General features: G+C 40.4%; 1 protein-coding gene across 2 annotated transcripts; it reads left to right on the top strand.

Annotated features, from left to right (window-relative positions):
* The first annotated feature begins 99 nt into the window (after window positions 1–99).
* LOC137298476 (cysteine sulfinic acid decarboxylase-like) lies at window positions 100–18212 on the top strand. 2 transcript variants are annotated; one of them, XM_067830759.1, is made up of 16 exons: window positions 100–344; window positions 3012–3121; window positions 3919–4049; window positions 7711–7804; window positions 8634–8724; window positions 11051–11157; window positions 11247–11362; window positions 12064–12198; window positions 12837–12953; window positions 13454–13518; window positions 14415–14493; window positions 14697–14778; window positions 15312–15429; window positions 17102–17156; window positions 17374–17463; window positions 17858–18212. In XM_067830759.1, exons 2-16 carry the CDS (start codon window positions 3013–3015, stop codon window positions 18035–18037), a joined length of 1569 nt encoding a protein of 522 aa, XP_067686860.1. In that variant the 5' UTR covers window positions 100–344; window position 3012; the 3' UTR covers window positions 18038–18212. The 2 variants fall into 2 exon arrangements, with proteins under 2 accessions (XP_067686860.1, XP_067686859.1); XM_067830758.1 differs by having other exon boundaries at window positions 298–425.
* Window positions 18213–19750: the final 1538 nt, after the last annotated feature.

Consider the following 19750-nt stretch of genomic DNA (forward strand, 5'->3'; position numbering starts at 1 on the left):
GTATCAGTCCCTTAGTTGCCACAAATCAGGGTAAACTCAACTTGCATCACAATCAAGTGGGGACGACAATTATTTCAGTCGTGCACTAGTATTCACATTATATCATCACGTGATAAAGCTGACATGTGATAGCGGCAGAGATAATTTTGCGCGGTTTTGTTGACACATCTAATTTTTGATGCGACACTGTTTGCATTAGTCTGTAAACAGTCCACACGTCTGTTATCTTGACCCGGTTTCGCTGTTTTAAAGGTCACCCGTATATAATCGAAGCGGACTGTTACTGTCCTGACGACTGTTCAAAGGTCACACCGGCGTTATTTAAGAGGTGTAACTGATTCAAGGTAAGAACGTGACTGTCACGTACACAAGCATAGACTGCAGTCATACACGCACAGCTGCAGCGTGGAGGACAACACTTGTCGGTAAGCAGACTGCCCATATGAATATTTACACTCGCTTTAGTATACCAGCATACACTGGAACATGTTATTTTCAGCACAGTGTGTGCAGTTATAGCTGTCATTATTCATATGTGGGGTAAACGAACTGACTCTGCCCCATGTGTCCCTGAAAGGATTATTACCCCCAGAGACTAGTGTCACCTGGTGGTTTCAGGTCGGAGAGAGAGATAAGTATTGCACCATAACAAGGTAGCGTGTCTGCTTCCACGGCGATCTACATTACCCATAGAGATTGCTGTTATGCAAGGTTATGCATTATTAATGACATTGATTATGATTTCCGGAAAGTTGCAGCCATGGTCATCTACTGTTCCCTGTACATCATGTACTTTTATAAAATACATGCCGTATAACGTTAGCATTTCACTCTCAGTGGAGGAATAGAGCAGTGTACATACACTTGTCAAGTTCCAGGTCCTGGAGTCTGTACTAAAGCTGGGAGTTGAGGTTATGTTAATATCGCTTTCCGGAGAGTTTTCTCTTTTTGTATCCTACTTCTTTATCCTATAGCAGAGACAACATAATATGCACACTTCAGTTGAGGCAACAGAATTGAACTTCCACATTTATCAGTAATGACAACCCCTATGTCAAGACAGCTCACTCTGTTACGTTGTTACTTGTTATATATTTGCTTTAAAACCTATAACCAATAGTCGTTGAAAATATGAAGTCGAAAATTCGAATTTCCAAATGAATCTTGAAACACAATTATCAAATAATGGTTTGACAGATATGCAGGCACTCGACAGTAACATGTGATGGTGTGATAATGATAACAGCAACGTTAAACAAAACCTGATAACCTTACCGTCATATGGGACACTCAAAGTTTCTAAACCGTTATTATTATGATACGTGTGTTTAGCGTAATACAGCATACTCTAGTATCAAAAGCAATCTGTTTTACTGATAACTTATCTCGTCGTTATAATGAGTAGTCTGAAAATGAGACTGTGCGATGTGAGAAGGTTTCGGCTCTTCTGTAGGATATTGACCGTAGCGTTAGACGTTTATTTGCATGCGGACGGTAGAGGATGCGGCATGGCTGAAAGCATGGTAGGTGTTGCTGTTTTTATCGATCACTGACGTAAAATCCTACACAGTACTACATGCATACATGAATACATGAATAAAGACGTTGGTTTCGCTAGGAAGGCTAATAATCTATTATCATTTGACTCTATTTGCATCGTAACTACTTCAACTTGAGTGGATGTAGGTCACGCGAAAGCATCAGCTGTGTGAGGAATTGCTATGACTGGATCACTGTGTCTCTAAACCATGTTAGTTTCCTTCCACACAGCTCATTCCGCAAAGCAAACTTCCCAGATGAAGCAAACATATATCGGTATACCTCCTGTTCAGGAATCTTTCAGCTCACATGGCTCAATTCGTCAAGCGACTCGTTGATTGTTCGTGCATGTAATCGTTCCCTGATTGCCTTGTCAATCTTCATGATGTCTGTCAATATCTAGTCCAGATGCGATCATGAACGGACGCTGTCATATAGCTGTTTCAGTGTTGAGTGTGGTGTTCAACAATACACATACCGACGTCACACGCTGGGATAATGATCTGATGATACAGTCGGAATCGAACAATGAATTTTTAATGTCGATTTCTTATGGTTATATAAATGACTTTGCTCCTTTGTATTTGATGTTGCGTTTTATTTGCTGCCTGTTATCTACATGTAACTTACAGTCCACACCTTGCACAGGTTATGTCCACTCTTGGTGTTTGACACCTGCTTCATAAATGGCAAAAGGCTGGCTGGAGACAATGTGAGTGACTAATACCACCATAGACGTATACTGCTCTCCGATACGGTTACGAGCACAACCACGGATAATTCGACAAAGTAGCATAGCCAGTATCTGCGAAATACCTTGCACTTGTCTTCTGGTCTCACAAATAGCTGTGGACGGGCGGTGCTGTAGCATCGCTTGTCATGCTAAGAATCAGATTTGATTCCTCATATGGATACAATGTGTAAAGCCCATTTCTGGTGCCCCCCGCCTTGATATTGCTGGAATATAGCCCAACCGACTATCATCTCTATCCATGAAGCAATTTGGTGTACTGTATAGATGCAGAGCCAAAGCAAGATAATCTAACATCGTCTACATTCCCACCTGGACAATATAGGTAATTGCCGCATATCCTTAATACCCTTAAGTCCAGCTGTCGTATGTGATTGTTATCAGTGTAGACCTTTATTAGCTATACTACTATTAGCTGAAGATTACACGATGCCATTTAGAAAGTGGTAAAATGCAACATATGTCATATCGTATGACTCCCACAGTCGCGGAGCTGAGCGGGCTGACTTTGTGTGCTTGCGACTAGGTGCCTGACTCTGAAGGCGCGGATTCGAATCCCGGAATGGGACTCAACCAAAAAAGTACTAGAATTTGTACTTTACTGAGAAAGTGAAATCCCAAATATGACATATGTTGTATTAGCTGAAGAGCTATGTTAAACAGGCAACTGAATGCATGCAGTACATACATATATGAATATATGTAATTTGTTTCATTACAGAATGTATAGTCAGTTTGTGCGGTCTTGTCCAGGAATCAGAGCAGTGACAGAGAACACCCGTGCCTTTGTGTTCACGAAAGGAAAGGCAACAGCAACTACAAACATGTCAGGTAGGTGGACCTTCACTTAAGGTAAGGGGTGGTGGGGTAGCCTAGCGATTAAAGCCTTCGCTTGTCACGCGGGAGGCCCGGGTTCGATTCCCCACAAGAGCACAACGTGTGAAGCCCATTTCTGATGTCATTGTAGGGATATTGCTGGAATATTGCGGCGTTTGTGACTTTTTCGTTACTTCAGACTTTTATATATCTCACGTCTCGGTTGTCTCACCGTATCTCAGTGCGTCACTATAAAGGAATAAAGAATATACACAACAATGAGACGTCATTGTACTTAATTATATAAAGCACTGTTTCTTTCTGTGGACGTATTTGATACTGTAAAACAGCTCTCTAACAACACATACCGTACTTTAATGCCTATCAAAATACTAGCGCAACAGTACAGAGAAATCTTCTAATAAGTTACAACTTTCGAACAAAACTGACGTGTTTTATCATTGCACTGAAGAGTCCAAGGTTCGACCCGATAGTATCACGGCCATCACCATGTGAAATGTTAATCAAGAGAGCATTGAGCCCCACTGACATATTCAGTCAATATCAAGAAGTAACTTTTAGTCAACAAATGGAACAATCTGTCTAACACCTAAATATACTCAACAGAATAAACTCAACTCGTTAGCTGCGAGACTAGCCTGTCTCACAGTCCTTGAACTGCATTATGTTCCCTTTTAGCCTAGCACGAATTGCCAGTGCTAAATGAAGCAAGTCCAGATTTAGTCAGGTAATTTCAATCTATTTCACAGGTAAACATGGAATAATTAACTTCACTGTACTATATCTTACAGTTAACCCGTACTCCGACCCAGAGATAAAGGACTTTTTATCCAAAGTGCAAGAGATCGTTGTCAATGATGCCCTCAGAGACGGTATAGATGGGGAAAAGGTACTAGAGTTCCAGCAACCCGCTAAACTCCAGGTGAGAGCACTCATCACTGCGGTGATAGTCCTTTCTTCAACAGAATGAGTGGATGATTAGTATTTTATGCTGTGATTTAGTGGCCGATCTATTGCGTGATCAAACCTCGCCAAGATCGATTAATTCACAATTTTAAGTTGCCTACTGCCCTCAACAAAGGAAAACAGATGTATGGGAACGCTTGACTTCAGCAACAAATGTTTGATCAACTGTGTATGTTATTAAGAGTTAATGGTCAGGTGTGTCATGTCAGTATGATCCAAGTCCAACGTTAACGTCCTGTATATCACGATGCAGCCTGTTCGAATACAGTTCGTAATTGGACAGATAATTACTTAAATATTACAGGCGGGAAAGTGGGTTGTCGACTCATTCTACTCGAACGAGAATAACCTGGGCGCAACATTGAAAGCGCAGACCATATTTCAACCAGACGCACCAGCAAGGCGTCATTTGAAAAAAATTCAGTTGCGCCGTGCATGTCACCTAAAAGTCATTGCACCTGGGATCTTGGCCCAGACCCGCCATTGTGTGTTGCGTTCGGACGACTCGTATATGCGTTGGCGGCATTGTGTTCGTGTGCCAAGAATTTGTGACTGTTTTCAATTGAAGACCGTACATACCTCAATATTCCTTTCACAGAACTAACTCTACAAGGTGGCCCCACGATGTTCACATTCAAGCATAAACAGTCAACTTTGATCAGTATGTGCATGTGTTATATGATATTCCGATTGTTCAGATTGTGTAATGTTCCAAACCCTCACGGGAGTGAATTCCTCTCTAAAGGTGTTCGATGTACTAACAGCTAACGGTATGAATCTAGGACAATAAAGAACACTGTAAATATAGAAACTGTCCAACTAAAACACATAATCCGAACATGATCTAACACCAAAATGAAGGAAATAGTTGTGGAAATGCCTCCAATCCTCTGTCGCATGCTAATGTCTTTGGAGAAAAACTCCGTTTCCGGTCTCCAGGCCACTTTGTTTTTATTGCCAACACGTGTGGATGTAACATGTCTTTGTACAGAGACAGTTTGGCTGCTGTGACCGCCTGTCTTGGTGTGAGAAACACGGACCCAGACCAGTTACGTAAGATGTAATGACTTGCGTCCCGCATCACTGTATCAAGTTAAAAGCCAAATGAACACCCGGCATTCCTCTGAAGCTGTGAGGGAGGCTTCGAGGCGCTCTGCATTCAGTTGTTAATTATCCTTGCAGACAATGTCATACAGTCTGGCTGATGATTGCTGCCACCAATGTATGTTGATGAGCACCAAGTCACCAAAAGTCCTAACATGGCGACCAAATGTTTGGTCAAAAACTGATGTTGAATAGTAACAGACTGAATGTTTTATATTTGGGAGTGGACGTTTTAGGAAAAAATATTAGGCAATCAATAGACAGAGTAATTTGGCTGATCTGCGTCGCGGTACCCGAACCACATGATTTTCCCAACAGCCTAGCCCTCCCTGCAATGCTAAAGCTCTAGCAAGTCTAGATTTCCCTACGTTCTGAATCTCAAGTCTCCCTTGGTCTCCTTTTCAATTTAAATGGGTTTAATTCTTACCATTAAAATTACATATTTTCATAGACTAAGCATTAGTTATAATTTGAATTGCATATCCTGAATGCTGAAGCAGCATCTGAGAAGGAGACATTTTTGTCTCCTAATCTAACCAAATCTGTCCCACGCAGGTATGTATATATTCAAATTTTAGTAGCAATTATGAATATGGGTTTATTCATAAAGAATTATACTGCAGCATATCTATTACTACCAGTATAACCAGACCTTGTGGTGGTATTGTCATACAAACCAATGATGTGTATTTTCGTTATTACAATGAGAATGGAATGTAACTGCTGATTCAATTCGGTAACAGGTCGAATGTAACTATTGCCACATGCTGCTTTGTATATTTATACTATATATCCAAGCGTCGAGAGGATGCCTGTTCGGTAATTTATCAGTATATGTTAAGGTCAATAAACGTTAGTTCGTTAAAACGCACCTTGTTGTGTCTCTATATTTATTCGAACTATTGCCAGGTAAATATTGTCTCTGTTACTTATGTAGACTTGCACAATTCTCTAAGGTGAAAATTAGTAGTTTAAATGACAATTTCTAAAAAGTAATAAATAACAACCTGGGGCCTGGTTATCTAGACTTGCCTCTTCGAAGGACAGAGTTATTACACATGCTTGGTCTCAGCATTCAGTACAGCCTTGGAGCAAGGCTATTACGCTGCTGCATATAAAGCAGTTTACAGGCCGCGTAGCAATGGCAGGTATACCGATTATTTAATTCTAAAGTGAAGTAATTCCTGTCATATAGACACATATAGTAGCGGATCGCCGCCATATAGTTGGAATATTGCTTAGTAAAACTACACTCACTCACATACAGTAGTGATGGCTGTTCCCAAACCATGCATATTTAATGGTGTCATATTTTCTCAGAGACAAATTTGTATTGATAAAGTTTCTTTTGCCCGTCAGTTTAATAGTGATACAGTGACAGGGAGAAATGTCTTTAAAGAAAACCTTCATCCTCTCAGATATATACACTTCCAGTTTTCGACATGGGAATGAACCTAATTAACTCAACGGACGATAAATTACGTTTGTCTTAACACTTAAAACACGTGTCTGACATCCCACGTGTCAAACGTAACCGCACACAAACATAACACGGCAATTGACGTGGTGGGCAGCAGTCAGTCAGCCAGGCAGGTGGGTCAGGGTAACATGTGTGGCAGTCCAGGCCAGCTGGTTGTAGGAAGCACGTGGAGATCATTCCCACTGGAGCACACCGAAATGCCGACAATGCAAAACACAATGGAAGGATGTGGGCGAGGTTCTTCGGCGGTGCAAGCACAATAGACAAAAAGAATAAGTACATTCAGTGTTGTGGGATTCACTATTTATCAACTGTAGTAGAAGTCTCAAGGGATACATCCGTGCACCTCTGACATCTATATGAAAATGAAAGAAATATTGTGTTATGATTTGTTTGAATACTGTTACTAAGCAAGCAAATCCACGACATCATAGTGGAAGAAAGTGGTCATGTTACCCCCAACTTCTGTGAAGATTACGCCATATAAAGTAGTATTGTGTTGTACCAGCTGGTTCATGATTATGAAGGAAATAAAATATTTCGCAGTTGAAAAGACATTTTCCCAAGCAACTGATACCGCATAACTGAGGCACCGCAGAGGCATTGGGTTTTGATGAAACGAAAGAGATTAGCCTCCCGTTCAAATTGTACAGGGAATGCAGATGGCCCAGTCGTTTATGGCGATCAGTTCGCTATGTATATGTAGAGTTGGGTCCCTTGACCAAGTCAGCAACTTATGCTTCTGGGTTTGTTCTTGCTACAGCCTTGATCTTTGCGTTCTCCAAAGTGGTCTTAGACGCTCATCGCTATATAACCGGAATACCGTTCAAAGCAGCTTTACATTTTTCCATATGACCGTAGAGGATAAATATAAAAAGTGCAACTCAGTTCAGTTGCCTTAGCCCAAAATAAATCGATGTGTCCTGAAATACGATAACTCAAAATTTGAACTAAATTTTAGTGTCCAATAGGCCAAACCCTTTCAGAAATTAAACTGCCCCTCACAGATATATTTCTTGTTGATATTGTTTAGGAGCTGATGCAGCTCCCCATTGGGCGAGATCCTGAACCAAAAGAGAAGCTACTCGACCACTGCCGTCGAGTTGTCAAATACAGTGTAAAAACAGGTACGTGTCGATAGCGAGCATGTCTGATTGCTAGGTTCAACATCCTTGAAATATAATTACCGTTTTCAGCTTCCCATTCTTGGTCAAAATGTTCAGGATTACTTTACCAGTAGTTCATTTTCGTTAAAATTAATTTTGATAGGACGGTTGTATTTCTGTGCAGACGTTATGGTGGTAAATACTAAAGAATGTGTATACATGAAATTTTGTATATTATGCATGAGTTGATGTGTTTTTACAAGCACGGTAATTATGTATGGTAGTTGTTAGGAGATATTTAACAAACATTGAGTGAAGGCATCGTAATGTTACATGTTTGAAAAAGTTAGAGCTGTTTCCTGTGTGAATCACGAAGTTTCCTGTACAAGGACACCTGTGCTGGTCTGTGGCATTTGAAAAACTGCTCACGATACATCAAGTTTTTGTTTCCCTCAGGATAATATGTCTGTCGTGATATTTACAAGACTTACTTCTTACGTACACAACAGGGAGGTCATCTTGCCTGTTCCAGCGCTAGATCTGCCTGTGTGATGTGTTCCTGTTAATAAATGTATCCTAGTAAAGCTCCATCTACTAAAATAATGTATCTAGACCAGATCAAGCATTACTTTGACATTTGTTCATGTTGGACTGTTTTCCATAGCCTGTTTTCACGCCCTGCATTGCTAGCAAGCGATATGTGTGTATTGCCAGTCAATGTTATTCGCGAAATGTCTAACTGTTATGTTTGAACAACATGCTTGTAAATAGTTATCAGCCTTTGATTTATTACATTATTAAGTTTGCATCTTTACGTTCGATATTACAACTGTAATTGATATGATTGTAGTCAACCCTCGTTTCTACAACCAGCTGTATAGTGGAGTGGACCCGTACAGTCTTGCCGGCGCTTGGGTCACTGATGGTCTGAACACAAACATGTGAGTCTCAGATGAAGACCTTGGAAGGCAATACATAGACACATTGTGCTAGGTTTCAAGACATTATGTGACATTCTTCAAGTGCGTGTGCATGACTACACTACTACTTGCACTGGACCTGACGTATGGCCAGGTTTTAGCACTGAGCCAGTCAGATACCAAGCCGCTTTTAAACATAAATATGCTATCATACTGAATCTGAGTTGACTATACTTGAACTATCCATTTCTGAAGGTCATGGCCTCATGAGACAAAACTGTTCATGTAAATGATTTGGCTACAGCATTCAATTCCTTCGTAAACCTTTCAGTTTCTTTTATGGCATTTCCAAATTTAACGCATCAGTGACCTAAATGATGTCCAGTGTAACTCGTTGTACATGTTTCATGTTTATTCAGAACAGCTGACTTGCGTTTCCATGTTTCTGCGACCACTGCCAGTGGTCTACCGCTTATCTCAACTTCAGCTGGACTAAAATTCTATCTTACAAAAAACGTAAATAGATGGATCTCGTAAACACGTAACGACAAAAGAATTTGCTGAAAGGGCATGCAAAGGGCATAGAATTTACATAAAAAATGTTTCCTTGCTGCGCAATGCCATGCACAACAAAACTTGTTCCCAACGATTTGCGATTTGATCTGTCCCAAAACAAAATGACATTTTTCAAAAGAAGTCACAGTTTATTTTGAAGTATAATAAACGACATTTGGCCTTTCACATTGTCGTCACCTCCAAATCTGACGTGCCATAATCTACTGCTGGGGGTGCTCGCTCTTTCCAACCCATGGCTGTTTATATGTTTATCGCTGTTTATTATAAGTCCCAAACGAGATCATGGCAGCGGTATACCTGGAACTGTAATGGTTAACACTGCCAATACATCTTGTAGTATTACTCCGTGGCTCTTTAACTACAAACATGCATCGTGTCACATTGAATGGCGGTGAGTCATTATCCAGAATGCAGACCGGTAACGTGATGTCATATCAGACACATATAGACATTCCATTCAGGACGTTTCGGGGTTTCAAAAATAACATACATATGGCGGTGAGTTTCCGGAAAACTTACTCTGTTATGGATTTAATGGTCAAAGGTATTTCGATCTGACTCTAGCAATGACTGGCACTAGTGTCAAAGTCCTTTGAGGGACAACAATCCGCTGTTCATACACACGTCTCTGGGGAGTTCGCTTCGTATTTTCTCCTGATTATGTTTATAGGAACACCTCGAGGCTTGTAAACTGATATTAATTTTTAGTTGCAGAATGTAATGACTTTATATATACTTGCTGAACTCACCTTCAGCATATATGATGGCTTTCATCGGGGTGGTCATCGGTTCTTGTTTTAGTCTCATGTCAAGCTGGCTGATACAATGTGATAAATGGTATTCAAGCTAAGCTTAACTCGCACACTCATGTACTCACATCAGGTCCCGATTTCTCGAAACAAACCTAAATCTGAGTTTTGACTTATTGGGGGCGTGAACATGAGTATGTCTGTCATATTGTCTGATTACAGATTAACTAGGGATTGTGTGATTACAAAGTGTTTATGATTGTCTGTATTAGCATACAGAAAATACACACAGATTTTAGTTTAGTGGGTTTAGTTTTACGCCGCACTCAGTAATATTCCAGCTCGGCGGTCTGTAAATAAGCGAATCTGGACCAGACAATCCTGTGATCAACAACATGACCATCGATCTGCGCAATTGGGAACTGATGACATGTGTCAACCAAGTCAGCGAGCCTGAGCACCCGATCTCGTTAGTCGCCTCTTACGACAAGCACAGTCGCCTTTTATGGCAAGCATGGGTTGCTGAATGCCTATCCTACCCAGGGGTCTTCACGGGCCCGGATATACAGAAACAATGACATGCATGAATGTGCCAGATGCACAGGTGGTGTCTTATTTGCTACCAGTTTCAACTAATGTGTTCATAATACCATAGTTCAAGCAATGTTATATAAGTAATCTTAAGTTTTAATGTAACCGTGAAATGTATTGGTAATCCGCTTCAACAAATTTAATCGACAAATTTGGACCGTTTGAAATTTTCAGTTGTACGATGACGATGTTTTCATGAACCTCTATCGGATTGTGGTAATACCAGGTGTTCGACCCCACATGCGAAGGCTAGCCAGTTGTTTATCCGAAAAACAAACACTAGGGCATATAGTCTAACTGGATCGTTATTTTTGTCACTATTGTGTCATATTCGGACATCTGTCTTTAAGAACATTACTGCGACTGCATTGTGCAACAGTATTATGTTGCAGGCAAAAGTATTTATATATATTTTTCCGTTTTATTCACAGACACACTTACGAAGTTTGCCCTGTGTTCGTTGTCATGGAGAAATACCTTATGCAGAAAATGTGCGGAATAATTGGATTCCCAAATGGTGACGGGGTCATGTGTCCAGGTGAGGTCTACATGCAGATGACAATTTACGACTCACCTCACATTTTGCAAATCGCAAAGTTTATAAAGCCCTTTTGCGTCAATTTTTAGGTGGATCATATTCAAACATATTAGCCAATCATCTTGCACGATACAAGCGTTGTCCGGAAGTGAAAACGAAAGGGATGATTGGAATTCCGAAGATGAAACTGTTTACGTCAAGTGAGGTAAGGTCATGGTCAAGGTTAAGGTCAAGGTATTTACATCATTTGTAGAGCATTCATAGTTAATATAACATTCAAAACAGTAGGGGATATTGGATTTACACGACTGATACAATCAATGCAAATAATGAAGTCATGAGGAAACAGACGATGAAGAGAAACTGAGGAAAAATGTGACGATTTATTCCATTTCTTCGGAAATGTTTCACCTGTATAGATCTTTAGCACTTTTCCTCATATACACTGGCATCGGCTAACGGCTAATGGAATATCCTATACTGGTTTTAAATGGTATATTTGTTTTATCCCTCATCATATAATTATTGCATATACACTCACTGATACCCCATATATGATCACTACGTTTCTCTGTGCCACTATCAGAAACTGATTTATGATTGATATTATAAGTCATACAGAGGGAGAGTTCATAATCAACTAACTAATGGCACAGCATTCGTTATGCCGGCGATGCACACACTTACCGTGATCATGATGTCATTAGACAAAATTTTATACTTCTGTCAAAGCTAGAGAGTACAAAGTTTGGATTATCATTTGAATCCGTAAAAGTCAATATAGTGGTGAAGGTGTATGTCAGTGAGTACACCAAGTGAAAAAAAACCCACAGTTAAACACAATATGTTTTGTTGTCCTCTGCTATAGCTAAACAAACAGATGATGATTTCCTTTGCGTCTTGTAGGCTCACTACTCTCTACAGAAGTCGGCCAGCTTTCTTGGGTTTGGCACGGAAAATCTTGTACAGGTGGAGACGGACGAAAAGGGGAAAATGAGAATAGATGACCTTGAAAACAAAATCAAGGCTACAGAGGAGGAGGTTAGTAACATCACGACATACCCTTGGGATACAAGAATGTATTTTAAGACACAATCCATTTAGAAAGTGGTCAAATGCGACATATGTTTTGCTGGGATACACTTTCGCAGTAACGTACATGCTCTAGTTCTTTTGTTGGGTAGAGTCCCATTAGTCTTACACTCATCATTTTAATTGTCCTTTAGTGGTTGTTGGTAATGAGGTGTACCCAAAACACTAACATACGTCAAATATCAACAGGTAAAACAACTCGAAAAAGGTTATAATTTTTCATCAAATATGTGTTCATGGGTTTGTTTGGAATGAACGCAACTATCTTCATACAATGATGAGTTTTAGTCTACTGAAATTATAATCCTAGCCTTCGTCACGAAATATTGAAACAATATTTTCAAAACCAGCTTCTTAAAGTCCCAGAACTACTTGATCTATACTCGAGAGAAGTGCTACCAGGCTGACCCTCTTAACGTTAACGACTTCCGTCATAATCTGATAGCTAACTGCTGTTTTGATGCATACATGTAGCTTTATGTTGGCCATGCTTTTACGGTTAAATGTCGGCCTCCAACGCTGTAGTTGCCTCATGTAGATCTGTATTGTTGACACAGGTATCTAAGTACAACCACTTATCATTTCAGGGAAGTATTCCTTTGTTTGTGATGGCGTCTTCAGGGACCACGGTGCTCGGTGCTTATGACGATCTAAACGCTATAGCTGATGTTTGTGAAAAGCATGGCACATGGATGCACGTTGATGTACGTAGCTATGTGTGGGAGACTGCGTGAATGAGTTTAGTTTTAGCAATATTCCTGTGGATGGCTCCAGAAATGGGCTTTACACACAGTCTGGTCTGAAGGGCGAACCTTTAGGCTACCCCACTAGACTTAGGCTAGGTGTGATGATAATTTGGGTACAGTCAGCATGAAGCGGCCAGTCTGCATAAATGTTACATTCAGATAGTTAGCTAGTCATAATTCCTCAGAGGGCAATGGTAGGTCAAGTTCAGAAAGTCCCTTGATCAGAACTTCATGACAATATTATCACTGAGGCCATTGCTCATTCTCAACACGATACAATCTGAAATCGTCTCCACTCTAAAACAGAATCCATCTCGACAACATGGTAAGCAGCAGATCTCCAGTTCGTCTGTGCCGGTATAAAGACACGTGTGTGTTAGTACAGTGTTAGTGTCTGTGTGAACGTGCACACATTCATCTCATGTATTACTATACTCATGGCATTTATCTGAACCTAGGGCGCATGGGGCGGCGGTGTACTGCTCACTGAAGAATATAAACATCTGATGGCTGGGGTTGAAAGGTGAGACATAATTTCGGCGGTCATATGCTCTTTATCAATCAGACTGGACCGCTGTAATCTCGGACCGGAGATAACGAACACCTCCCAATTGCATGCACTAGCTGTCCGATGTGGACGCACTGACGCATTACATTGAAATACCAGCTAGCCTTCACGGTGAGTCATGACCATCCAGCTGTTTACTGCATTTAATGCCCTTTATAGGTTTGACTGCAAACATGCTATAAGCAAGTTTGATTTTTGTATGGGAACAGAAAGATGATTTAGTGAAAACTTGAGGTTCAGGTGAATGATTCTTGATGCCGAAGAACTAAGACCTCAGTATGAATTCTGCCTGATGTTCGGCTTTATGATGATGAAATAACACCAGTCGTCTTGGCGCCAGTAGACGAGCGCGCGCGCACGCACGCACGCACGCACGCACACACACACACACACACACACACACACACCAGTGTTTAATGTGGAGTCACTACGTAAACTCTTACATACCCTGCAGAAAGCCCATGCAAGTCTGGGATATGTGACCAGGTAGCTACAGTTTCAGTATGAAAATGAAGCAAAAACGTCTCAGGGCGCCTTTTTGTTATATTTTATTTTGATTTATTATGAACTCTTTTATCTGTAAAATATGTTCATTTTAGTCCAGTTTAGTTGTTAGTCTACCCAAATCACTTTCCCTACATCGCCTCGTACGCGAGTTATTTAAACTATACCACCTTTTAACGCTTAGAGGGTTATAAAACGACCCATAGATGGACATATCACACAACGGCAGCTTTACAATATTTCCAACTATACAGTATCTTGTAAATATGAAATGATAATTATACTTTCAGTAATACATATGAAATCACTGCCGCTTATTGAAAGAGTTTTGTAATGGTTCATTCCAGGGCTAATTCTGTTGCATGGAACCTTCACAAAATGAGTGGTATACAGCTCCAGTGTTCTGTTCTCGTGGTCAGCGAGAAGGTAAAACGATGGGATATATAAGTTAAGAAACAGTCGTTCATATGTGTTAAATGCGATATAACGAAAAAGATTAGCTGCTTCCCAAAATCTTCAGTCAGCGTTCTGATTATATAAACAACACACGGCTATTAAAGGCCGTTTAACATGACCCCTGTTCTGTGAAGTACTTGTGTTAGCTACACGTTTCCTTTGAACACATTTAGGGTCTGCTGGAGGAGTGCAATCGAGGTAACGCTGAATACCTCTTCCAACAGGACAAGAATTACGACCCAACCTTCGATATTGGTACGTAATTATGAGTGAGTGAGTGAGTTTAACTTTCTGTAGCGCTCAACAACATCCCAGCTATTTGACCGTGAACTATAAATAATCAAGTGCATCTCAAGCTAGTGCATGCAGGTCGGTCTGCTCAAGTGGAAACTGTTGACATTCTTCCACCGAGCCTGACCACCTGATCCCGTTAGTCGCCTCTTACGACAAGCATGGGTTACTGGAGGGCAATATTTTAGCCCGGACCCTCACGTGTAATTTAATTATCAAAACACGTGCACACATTTAGAAAGATGGATATATTTTGCCTGTATTTGTTTTGTCTAAAGTGAGTAGACTGTTGACCAAGATGATATATTTCAAATATTTCATCACTACATCAGTTACTTAACATAAGAATCGTGACGTCATGTGGTTTGTTGAATTATATGTCCACTTTATTTGTATGACGTTATGAAACATTGTGTAGCCTATACGTGCATATCAGACTTATACACATTGTTTTGTCTACGTTCATTTCTTATGGGAGTATGCATTTCCAATCAAAGGCGACAAGACCATACAGTGTGGACGTAAGGTAGATGCGATGAAGCTGTGGCTGGCATGGAAGGCGATGGGCGATAAAGGCATGGGGGACAGGGTAATCCGGGCTTTTGACAACGCAAGGTATGTATTGCAGTCTCTTATCAAACAGCCAAACGCAGCGTCCATACTTTCATTTCTCTCCAATGTGTATATGTGTGTGAGAAAGTCTCTGTGTGATGCTACGTTCGTTTCATATACCACGAGGGGATGCTGCGTTCGTTTTACATACCATGATGTGATGCTACGTTGTTTCCATATACCATGAGGTGATGCTACGTTGTTTCCATATACCATGAGGTGATGCTACGTTCTTTCCACATACCATGATGAGATGCTACGTTCTTTCCACATACCATGATGTGATGCTACGTTCTTTTCACATACCATGATGTGATGCTACGTTGTTTCCATATACCATGAGGTGATGCTACGTTGTTTCCATATACCATGATGTGATGCTACGTTGTTTCCATATACCATGAGGTGATGCTATGTTCTTTCCACATACCATGAAGTGATGCTACGTTCTTTTCACATACCATGATGTGATGCTACGTTCTTTCCACATACCATGATGAGATGCTACGTTCTTTTCACATACCATGATGTGATGCTACGTTGTTTCCATATACCATGAGGTGATGCTGCGTTGTTTCCATATACCATGATGTGATGCTACGTTCTTTCCATATACCATGAGGTGATGCTACGTTCTTTTCACATACCATGATGTGATGCTACGTTCTTTACATATACCATGAGGTGATGCTACGTTCTTTTCACATACCATGATGTGATGCTACGTTCTTTCCATATACCATGATGTGATGCTACGTTCTTTCCATATACCATGAGGTGATGCTGCGTTGTTTCCATATACCATGATGTGATGCTACGTTCTTTCCATATACCATGATGTGATGCTACGTTCTTTTCACATACCATGATGTGATGCTGCGTTGTTTCCATATACCATGAGGTGACGCTACGTTCTTTCCATATACCATGAGGTGATGCTACATTCTTTTCACATACCATGATGTGATGCTACGTTCTTTACATACACCATGATGTGATGCTACGTTCTTTTCACATACCATGATGTGATGTTGCGTTCGATTTTCATAACATGAGGTGATGTTACGTTTGTTTTACATATCATGTCGTGATGTTACGTTCGTTTCATATACCAGTGTCGTGTTGCTACGTTGAGACGACGTTCGTTCTTCATAGGATGTGATAACCTTACGTTGGTTCTTCATACCATGTGAATTGGGAACTGCATTCCTTGAGATGATGTCTGATACCGTGTTGTCATTATCATTCTTATGTTCGAAGTCTTGATGTTGTTATGTCAGTGGATGATGTCCATATTTTATGATGTCCACTCCTCGTGTTCATACCTCGCCATGATCTTAAAAATAATAGCTATCGATGATCGTAGCTCCGGGTTTACATGATATGGCAATAATATCACTGATGGTGACACAAATCTTTCCATAAAAACTCGAATTTTCGATTGAGGTTATATATTAACCATGCGTTTAGGAATCAAGATCCAGTAGTGATGACATAAGGTGTTTTCGGGAATGGGAGCGTACCCTGCAATGAATGTGGCATGTATTATTGCTTGAATAAAGGACGACAACAGTATGTTTCCAGGAGTAATAAAAACCATAGACTCATGTTACTACACCGAATCTAGTTAAACATTTTCTATCTGGTGTAAACCCGTAGCCTTTATTTCAAACAGGTATCTCACAGAGCGACTTCGAGAAACAGAAGGATTTAGGCTCATCATACCCGAGGTTTGTATTTCACAATCGCACATTCGACCTGATAATGATTCATACCTTGTTTACCCATTTTTCATGTTTTAATAAAGATGTATGACACAAAATTTAATGTGGACACACATTGAGTTGAAACTGTAACTAATCGAAATGCTCTTCAAAACCTGCCCCAACACACTCAGAATGGTTTGCACGATGTTGATACACACGGCTGTTGTTGTTGTCGCTTCAGTTCGAGTGCACCAACGTTGGCTTCTGGTATATTCCTCCAAGTCTGCGCGGCCAAGAAGAAACACCGGAATGGTGGCAGAAGGTTGGGAAGGTATGTGACGTGGTAGCCTCACGAATAACCTCAATGACACATGACACCATATCTAAGCAATCTTATTTAACACAGCGCTGCTTGGGCGTTTGTTGTATGGACGACCGCCTTCACGAGGAATCCAGGGTAACCTCGGACCTTATACTGTTACGGTTGTTCAGACAATACATTTTATGCAGATCAGACATAACCGGAGATCATAAACACGTTAGTCTTTAGAGAGTGTATGATGCTGTTGAGCAAATTCTGGATAAATATACATGTTCACAAACAAAGCTGGTATTCTTTAAAGGTCCTTGGTGAATATATATGGAAGGTGTGGTCTGCCAAGCAGTCGACTATCATCCACACACAGGTCCTGAATCCGATATTATAGTTTCTTCATTGTTACCAGGTGGCTCCAAAAATCAAACAACGGATGATGGAGACTGGCAGTATGATGATCGGATTCACGCCTCTTTCAGTCAAGGGATTTGTCAACTTCTTCCGCATCATCATCAACAATCCTCTACAGGACCATGCCGAGATGGACAGAGTTCTAGCGGAGATAGACAAACTAGGAAAAGACCTCTAAGCTTAAACTAACAAATAAGAATGAACAAGGACCAGTATATCAATGTTGTGATTGGACACTCTGTCATCAGCTTGCATGATGGAGATGCAGAAATTTCTCATTTATGTGACATCAGTCCGACTGGTCATATTGTGAATGTATTTGTGCTGATTGTGCAATAAACAGATAAGTCCTTTTCATGTTCTATGTGTGTTGCAATATTATGATAGCATGTGTGTCATACACATACACAGGAATCTTCAGCAAACCCACTGTTGTCTTAAGATGCATCTAAAGGCACCTGGTGATCAGGCACACTGTCTTTGTTGATACATGTCATAGAATCCCGATTGCGTAGATCGGTGCTCATGCTGTTGATCACTACATTGTCTAGTCCCAACCAGATTATTCACACCGCCGTCTTATGGCTGTAGTACTGCTCAGTGAGTTAAACAGCAAACACGAGGTACCTAAAAGTACATGATGTATCTGCTAATGTAATATATTCTTAATATCTGCCTTTTCTGAATCCATTTGCTCCTCATCCTCCATCTCCGCCATAAAAGGCTAAAAGAGTGAAAACCACAAATGTCGTGACTCTAGTCTGTGGAGGCCACAATTAAAGTCTGCCTGTCAAAAAGTCACGACGTGACTGGGGTGTACGTACGGTAATGAAATATAGCGAGGTAACAATATTCGACATATTTCTGCTACACCCACCCAAATCAGAAAAAAAAGACTTATTCTTCAGATATAGAAACTGTTTCAGTTTGGCTTGAGTTCGGAGTAAATGTTTTCTCAATATTTATATCTTCAAAGTTGCATTTCTGGTGACAATGATTATCTCATTGTTCTGTATATTCCCGAGGGTATAATCTGATCGTCGACTTTTTGTGTTTAAACACTGAAGTAATCCATATTTGACCTTTCATATTAACATTTCTATCCACAGATTGTCTTTATCCTGTTGAGAATAAATGTCTTTCACAAATAATTGTTATCATTTTTTTCATGTAGAGTGAGTTTCATGTAGAGTGAGTTTAGCTTTATGCCGCTTTTAGAAACACCCCAGCAATATCACAGCGGCGAACACCAGAACTGGGCTTCACAGACTGAACCAGTGTGGGAAATCGAACCGAGACCTCGGCCCGATGAGCGAAAGCTTTAATCACTTAGCTACCCCACCGCCCCTACATCTATGAAACGACACTAATAAAACTCACGAGTAGAACCTCGCTGAGAAACAGGTGACAAGGTTAAAAATACAGTTGTATGCTGCAATGCAGGCTATATGGAAATTCTCGCCTGTTAGCTATGAGAAGTTGCTTAATTTGCCTGTATTCCTCTTTCAAAGTGTTTTAATGAAATGATGATTATAGTATTGGCAGTTAAATTTCTGGCTTGGAAAATACAAGAAATCTGTGAATAGAAACAATAAAAATATAAGTCTCGCAGTATTTCCGATTAGCGAATCCATGTCATTTGTTATGATTTCAGAGGAAATAGGGATACCATCTCCCACCTGATTGTGAAAGTATAGTTAGTGGGAATATTGTGTAGATCATGTCACTTCCAGTAATTGGAAATGTTTCCTTCATTAACTATAAAATGGAACAATTTAGATGCAAATGCGTGTATACATTGGTTTTGGATAACGACATCATCTAAGGTTTGACATATTAATGATGCTAAACCTTTTCAAACCGAAAAACAGGTCCAAAAACTGAAAACCAA

This window comes from Haliotis asinina, chromosome 10 (assembly GCF_037392515.1).
Source record: "Haliotis asinina isolate JCU_RB_2024 chromosome 10, JCU_Hal_asi_v2, whole genome shotgun sequence".
Classification (NCBI taxonomy): Eukaryota; Metazoa; Mollusca; class Gastropoda; order Lepetellida; family Haliotidae; genus Haliotis; species Haliotis asinina.

What these genes read in the sequence shown, in the direction of transcription:
- LOC137298476 (XM_067830759.1), top strand. Translation starts at nt 3,013, where the DNA reads ATGTATAGTCAGTTTGTGCGGTCTTGTCCAGGAATCAGAGCAGTGACA. An exon ending in GATGGTCTGAACACAAACAT is followed by an intron (nt 8,725 to 11,050) that starts GTGAGTCTCAGA and finishes TTTTATTCACAG; the next exon opens with ACACACTTACGAAGTTTGCC. An exon ending in TCAAGGCTACAGAGGAGGAG is followed by an intron (nt 12,199 to 12,836) that starts GTTAGTAACATC and finishes TTATCATTTCAG; the next exon opens with GGAAGTATTCCTTTGTTTGT.